At 38.5% G+C, this 7,861-nt stretch overlaps 1 protein-coding gene across 1 annotated transcript; it reads right to left on the bottom strand.

Annotated features, from left to right (window-relative positions):
* Positions 1–7,138: 7,138 nt before the first annotated feature.
* Positions 7,139–7,603, bottom strand: LOC141673669 (cyclic dof factor 4-like). The gene has a single exon (XM_074480414.1). The coding sequence runs from the start codon at positions 7,601–7,603 to the stop codon at positions 7,139–7,141; it is 465 nt and encodes a 154-aa protein (XP_074336515.1).
* Positions 7,604–7,861: the final 258 nt, after the last annotated feature.

A 7,861-nucleotide genomic window follows, 5' to 3' on the forward strand; every position in this document is an offset into this window, starting at 1 on the left:
ATTCGCTTCGTCTGAGATTGAAGAAAGTTCAGGAAGTGTGTACTTCCGTGTTTTGAAGACACGGAGCATAGATGTTAAGCTTGTGGCTCCCATAGGATTGGGGACGTCATGGATTGATCCCATCAAGGCTCACATTCAGACCGGTTGGTTGCCAAGTGATACAACTGAGGCACGGAAGTTAACTATTCGAGCACTAAGGTACTCCTTGATAGATGGAATTCTGTATAAGAGATCTTTCGTGGTTCCTTACTTGAGGTGTCTCAGGCCCGACGAGGCACGCTTGGCTCTTGAGGAAGTGCATGAAGGTATTTGTGGGTAGCACTTGGGGGGCAAGGCCTTGGCTCATAAGATAACCCGTTTAGGCTTCTATTGGCCAGAAATGATGGCTGATGCCAAAGAATATGTGAAGAAATGTGATCGCTGTCAAAAGCATGCACCAGTTGTTAGACAACCCCCCGAGATGCTGACCTCTATCAACTCACCTATTCCCTTTGCCATGTGGGGGATGGATATTCTAGGGCCTTTTCCTATGGCCACGGCACAAAGAAAATTTCTGATTGTAGCCATTGATTATTTCACCAAGTGGATCGAAGCCAAACCCTTGGCCAAAATCACTACTAAGCAGGTTGCACAATTCCTGTGGGAAAACATTATGTGCCGATATGGAATTCCCCGTATCCTCATCACTGACAATGGAACACAATTCAACAATGAGGAATTCAAGAAGTATTGTGAAGAAAATGAAATTGAGTTATGATTCACCTTTGTGGCTCACCCGCAAGCCAATGGCCAAGCAGAGGTAGCAAATCGGATAATCCTGGATGGATTAAAGAAGAGGATCGAGAAGTCAAGAAATAATTGGGTGGATGAGATACTTCCCATATTATGGGCCTATAGGACTACCTGTAGAGTCACGACAGGAGCAACTCCTTTCATATTGGCATATGAGGCAGAAGCAGTAGTTTCCGTGGAGATATCACATTCCTCTCCAAGGATTCAGGCTTTCAACGCAGAAGAAAATGAGGAAGGGCAGAGGTTAGCCCTGGATCTGATCGATGAAGTGCGAGATAAGGCACATGCAAAGATAGTAGAATATCAGAAAAAGGCTTCATTCTACTACAACCTAAGGGTTAAATAAAGGTTTTTTAAACAAGGCGATCTAGTCTTGAGGAAGATAGAAGCATCTGGTGTAGGACAAAAAGGGAAGCTTGCCCCGAATTGGGAAGGGCCGTACAGAGTCAAGAGTGTTCAAGGTAGAGGAACCTACAAGCTAGAGACTATGGATGGATTTGAAGTCCCGAGAACTTGGCATGCACAAAACCTGAAGGTTTACTATGTATAGGGCAGCCGAATACGATTCTCACTCGTCAGGATGGCGAGTAGGTTGAAAAGCACCTTGAAGCTTTGCTTGCTTAGGATTTATATGTTTTAGTTTTATTACGAAGTTTATTATTACTTGTGTAAGGGACGAATCCCAGACAATTTTACAAAATTCATGAGTTCTTCAAAGAATGTTTGTGGCCTAACAAATAAAAATCAAATGCATGGATGCAAGCATAGAAGGTGATAAATGAAATAGATCTGATAGATATTACAAAAATTCGATAAATAAAGTCTCGAAAATAGGATAAAAAACAACAAGCCACGCAGGGCTGAAAAAGCTCTAAGGAGCTGAAGTACCCTCGGCATCCATATCATCGTCCTCTCCGCTCTCGCTGGATGTCTCTGTCGTCTCGGAGGAGGAGGAAGAGCTATCGTCCTCAGCTGGTCTGGAAGAAGACTCGGGAGGAGGAAGGAGTGGATCCTGAGGAACGTGGTCCGAGACAACTACCCGGGTACGAAACCTCTGTAGCAAAGCCTCGTCATCAGGGCAGATGTAGTCCGCCGGGTTAATATCAGGACAAGCCTCGTTCACGGTCCCAAGGGTCGTGTCCCAACCGGTCCTAAAAAACCCGGGAAAGACTGAATCATCCCTAATCCTCATGGATTGGGCAAACTCCTCCGAGTCCAGATAGTTGTCTATAGCTTTATCCTTCTCCGCCCGAAGTACCACCAGCTCGGCGTTAGACTCTCCGAGTTCTTCCTCCTTGCGCTTGAGCTTCTTCTCCAGGGTAGCATACTTCTTCTGTTGCCTCCTGAGGGCATTATCGGCCTTATCAGAAGCCCGCTTCCACGATTCGGCTTGCCTCACAGCGCCTTGAAAGTAGGCGTTAGACTGGAACAAAGCAATTAACAAAGTATAAGGCAAGAAAATGCTACAAGAACGAAAAATAAGTTCAAAAAAGAGAAGGCATACCGAAGCCAGAGACTGAGCCCCCATGAGCTTAATCCTCTCAAGATCAGGGGTGGCCACCACATCAGTAAAGTCCTTGGGAGTCACGCTATGGTAGGACCAATCCCAAACATGTTTCGTAGAACCAACTACGGTGTCCCCTCGGCGGAATCCCCAGAGAGGCTGAAAGGCGCCTGTGGCAGCAGCAGTAGGGGCAGCAGCAGTGATAGGAGCACCATGGCCTCCAGCTCCTTCAGTTGAAGCCTCCCCTATAGGCTCTTTGTGCCTCTTCAAAAAGATAGGCTCCGTGGCCTTTCCCCGGGTGTCTAGGCCTGCGAGCCGAGCTTTCTTCATCCTAGCTGTTTCCTCAACCAAAGGAACATTGTCCTCATTAATCTCCTTAGCAGCTGAAACAAAGCAAAGGACAAAATAAGTGATGTTAATAATGCATGAAATGAAGTAAAATTGAGAAGGGAAGAAAAATACCCTGTTGAGAAACAGAGGATAGTCCCACATGAATCAGGGAAAACTCCTCTAAGAGAGTCCAGCTGGTGGTGGTGCCATCATCCTGAGTAAGCCCATTATAAATAATAGTTTCTTCAGGAGTTAAGTGAATGAATTTGAGGCTACCATCACTGACCTTCCCGAAGGAAGATCGAAAAAGTGTGCCCCAGTCACCATTCTCCCAACGTAACCCAACGAAACTATTCCTCCAATTTTGATTATTATCAGGAATAGAGGCGCTGTTAAAGATATGTTTGTTTTTGGGCCTTTGCTTGACATAGACCCAGCCATAGATATTGGAAGAACTATTATAACACTGAAAGACCTTCCTAAAAACGGCTACAGAAAGAGGAAAGCCCTCCCTAAGACAACAAACCATAAAATATAGAATATTCCTCCAGGCGTTTGGAGGAAGCTGACACGGGTTAATTTGTAAATCAGCCAAAAGATGAGGAATAAAAGGATGGAAAGGAAACCTAAGCCCAGCATTAAGGGCATCTGTGTAAATGAAAAGAGTGTCGGGTCTCCAGTGGCAAGTACGGTCACCACCAGAGACTGGAAGTAATCTAAAAGGAGGAAGGACGTTATAACGAGCATTTAGTTTATTGAAATCAATGTTGTGCCAAGTGTTACAATGATTAAAAGAATCGAGATGTGCAGTAGAGGGATATTCATCCCCCCTAGTGTTAATCATATCGATTAAAGACATGTACAAAGAACGGATCTCGATATCCTTACCTCGTTTTGAAGCCGAGGCAATCTTCGCCGCTCTCTCGGAATTCTTGTCAGCCATTAGTAAAGCCTAGAAAACCTGAAAGTCTTGAAGGGAGGAGTGGCCAAAAAAACTAAAGGAAGAGAAGAGGGAGAAATTTGTAGGATGAGTGGAGAAGTGAAATGAGAGGTGTGAGGAAACACACTCTCATCCCACCTTTTTATAGCCAAGAAGAAGGGGATTTGGGCCTCAAAAAAGCCCATTTGAGCCCAAAAATAAGAAGGTTCTGGAATTATCCAGAAAATTCCTGGAAAAATTAAGAGAAATTTGAATTTTTTTGAAGATTCTGGAAGAATCCAGAATAACCTTAGAAGAGTTTGGAATTTGGGCTCAGAAATGAGGCCCAATTCTAGAAAAATCTTGAAAAACCCAAGGCCCAGTACCAAGGCCCAAATACAAAAAGCCCTATTTGAGGCCCAAAATGATTTTTAAGAAAAGCCAAGTCTTCAGGCCCAGGATTAATAAAAATAGTGGGCCCCAAGGTCAGCCCAATAAAACCAGCCCAGAAAAGGGCCCAATTAGTTAAAAATACAAAACCCAGTTGAAATGGGCCCAGGTTAAAAACTAAAAAAGGGGATGGCCCAAAAGAATACAGCCCAGGTTTAAGGGCCCAAATCCAAATTACAGAAATATATGCAAGAAATTAATTCAAGACCAATTCGACCAGAAAACACAAAGGAATCCTGATCGAAGCTCCTGAGGTCGAAATCTTGTCGATTAGGCTGAAAAATAAGCTTAATTCGACCTGAATTAAGACTCATTCGACTAGAAATCAAGAGAAGATCCTGATCGAGTGGATCCTTCCCGAATTTCTGTCGACCTAGGCAACTAAGGGAAGTTAATTCGGTCAAAACTAGGGCTCCTGATCGAAATTCCTGACCGAAATTAAAATTTCCTACTCGAAAATTCAAAAAAAAAAAAAATATATATATATAGGAAAAAATCCTGGCCGAAATTCGACCAGGATTCTTGCTCGAACCCATCCTCCTCGAAATACTGTCGACCAGGGCTGAATGAAGGATAATTCGACCAGGATCCTGGTCGAATGGGATTCCTGGTCGAAATTTTTATATAAAAAAAATATAGGAAAAATTCCTTAAATATTTTCTGAAAAATGTTAATATTTTCAGAAATAAGGAATAAATCCAGAAAATTAAAGGATAAATCCCAGAAATTAGGGAAAAAATCCAGAAAAATAGGAAAAATTCCTTAAATATTTTCTGAAAAATGTTAATATTTTCAGAAATAAGGAATAAATCCAGAAAATTAAAGGATAAATCCCAGAAATTAGGGAAAAAATCCATAAAAATAAAAAAAATTCCTTAAATATTTTCTGAAAAATGTTAATATTTTCAGAAATAAGGAATAAATCCAGAAAATTAAGGAGAAAATCCAGAAATTAAGGATAAATCCCAGAAAATTAGGGAAAAATCCCAGAAAATTAGGGAAAATCCCAGAAAATTAGGGAAAAAATTCCTGGAAATTAAGATAATTTCTGAATAAAAGGAAGATTCATTGTAAATGTGTAGGTCGCTCCACACTTTACGCAAAACGAAACCCTATAAGGGAACAAATAGATTTAACTTTTGCGAAACCTAATCAATGTTTCCCAAAAGTTGGGGGGCAAATGATAGGGATAAATAAGTCCTGATTTTATAATTAATGGGTTGCTAGGCCCAATAATAAGATGTATGATATTCAGACCAGAAAGGTTAAACCTGATGGATCAGATCAGGCCTGGTGGAATAAAAAAGGGCCCAAAAGCCTTGATTATTAATTAATTTCGTAATTAATTAATAAGGGAAAAATCAGCTATTGAGAAAAGTCCCGATAAGGATATAAATCCTTATAGATTAGCCTCAAGGGGACCTAAAAGGATAAGGAATCAGCTTCCTACTTCCTAGGACTCCTAAGTCTATCCTAATTCAGAGGCTTGTCCACCAAGTCTCCTATACCAAGTCCAATTCAAGGACTCCCACATCTATATAAGGGGCCTCACCCCACAAATCAGAACTACGTTTTTTGACTTGATCCTTGGCAATCAGCAAGGTACGTAGGCATCTTGTTAAGGCAGATTGAGTCACGAAACACAAGAGCAGTCAAATCGAGCCTTGAAACTCACGTTCCTTAGTACTAAATACAGCAATTATATATATATATATATTAGTTTTTTATCCATAACAGTTACTTATTTATTTCAAGGATTTTTTGTTTTGCATTGTACTAAATTTACCCCAGTACTTTCGTGTTTGTTTATGAAAGAGTCAAACACCTAATACTCTATTTGGGATTACGGTTAAATGACATGCTTTTAGAAAAGGCGATGGTGAAAAAATGATGTTATAAAAGTAAATGGTTGTTTGATAATTTTTTTTAATATATATGTTTTGATGTAAAATACTAAAAATAATAATAATTTCGCTGTGATTGTATGATAAAATCAGTATTTACTTAATTTCTGCAAAAATTGAAAATATTTTTTTAAAAGAATGGAGAACTTAATTTCTCTAACGGTAGGCCAAAAACATTTTTCAAAGAAGCGAAATTTAAATTTTACCAAATATTTTTTTTAGTTATTTTTCAGTGAAAAGATGATTCTTAAAACAATAATATCAAATATACTCTAACACATAATCATATCATATATTTATACAGAAAATTATATCATATATTTATATATTGACTTGGATGTGTTCTTTGATTAACAAGTGATAAAGTGTTAATATTTTTGCGCGAATAGATAGAACATTATCCTGCATAACATATTTTCAAAATATAAATACATATACACTATACGAGACATATCCTAACACGAAATCATATCTTCATTTTATATATTGATTTGGACGTTTTCTTTTGTGCGGTGATAGAGCGTTAAAATGTTTGTGAGTATAGGTAAACTTATTCTTTTGGTTAATTGTATAGTAACAAAATGTTAAAATGTTGAGAATGATAGATAGAACACTCTCGTGCATAACATATTTTCAAAATATAAATACAAGTACATTGTGTCGGTATATATTTGATTTTTTTTGTTATTAATTAGGCTTATATATATCTTATAATTAAATTTTTATTTATACTATTTTCAAGGGTAAGTGAGAATTACAAAAGATGAATCTTAATCATGTGAATTATGTCGTAGCGCCCTGCCTTAACCTGATCTAACTACGTTTTGTTTGATCAATTGAACTCATATTTGTATAAACAAAAAAGTTAGAATGCAAGAAATTTGTTTCATTACTGATACAAAATTTTTTATTAGATGTTTTAATCAAGTGATTTTGATATCAACAGAAGCTGCTATGGCCTGTACTGAAAGATCATAGTATAATATATTTTGTATATTATGCTTCGCACCTTAGCTAATAATTGTCAAATCTTACGCATCATAATCAAATTTGTCAATATAGACAGCCTGTATATACACCAAAAGCGCAAGAGATATACACTAACTTGCAACATTTATCTAAAACAACAAAATATTTATATATATTTTTTATAATACACATTCCTTCGGAATAAATTAAATCTACATTAGAGACAAACAAGAGAATCATCAACTTTCAAGCCCTGAGATGCCTAGCTAGCTAACACCTCCGTCTCTTGGCCGGAAAAACATGATCACCTTCCACTACCATATCAAACGGTTGAACCCTAGAACCAACATGCTCAAACAAACAACTCTCAGAAAACCCTTCAACTCCATCAAGACACGGTGGCTTCATTTTCCGACGACCAGCTCCCACAGGAACATTCCTTAAGGCCCCACCAGCTGTCCAATACCTTTGACAACCTTTGCAGAAGTGTCTAGGTTGATTAACGTTGTAGTTGTTGAAGTAACAAAACTTTGTTTCCATGCTTTTGCATCTAGGGCATGCTACAATCTTTTCTGGCTTTTTATCTATGTTTTCATCATTAATTTCTTCATCCTCTTTAGGTATTTTCGCTGGAGGGTGCTCCTCATCGGTTTCTTGTTTCTCTGGCACGGCTATTGTTTTCCCGAATAGCTTGATCCCCTGTACATCTTGCTGATTGTTGTGGACTCTCCCCATAATAGGTTGTACTTTGAGAGAGAGAGAGAGAGATGATGGTACACCTAAAAGAGAGAGTGTTTGTTTGATGGAAAGAGGTTGAGGAATATTAAAATCTATATCAAACTATTTATATGAAGATGTACAAAAATTGTATTATTGTGTAGGAAATATTATATATATATATATGTGTATAATGTGAATGCATGTGAACATATTAAAGGGACTAGTATAGAAATGAGAAACTACTATAAACTAATATCCATATGTACTAAAGGG

The sequence above is a fragment of the Apium graveolens genome, chromosome 7 (assembly GCF_009905375.1).
Source record: "Apium graveolens cultivar Ventura chromosome 7, ASM990537v1, whole genome shotgun sequence".
In the NCBI taxonomy this organism is placed as follows: Eukaryota; Viridiplantae; Streptophyta; class Magnoliopsida; order Apiales; family Apiaceae; genus Apium; species Apium graveolens.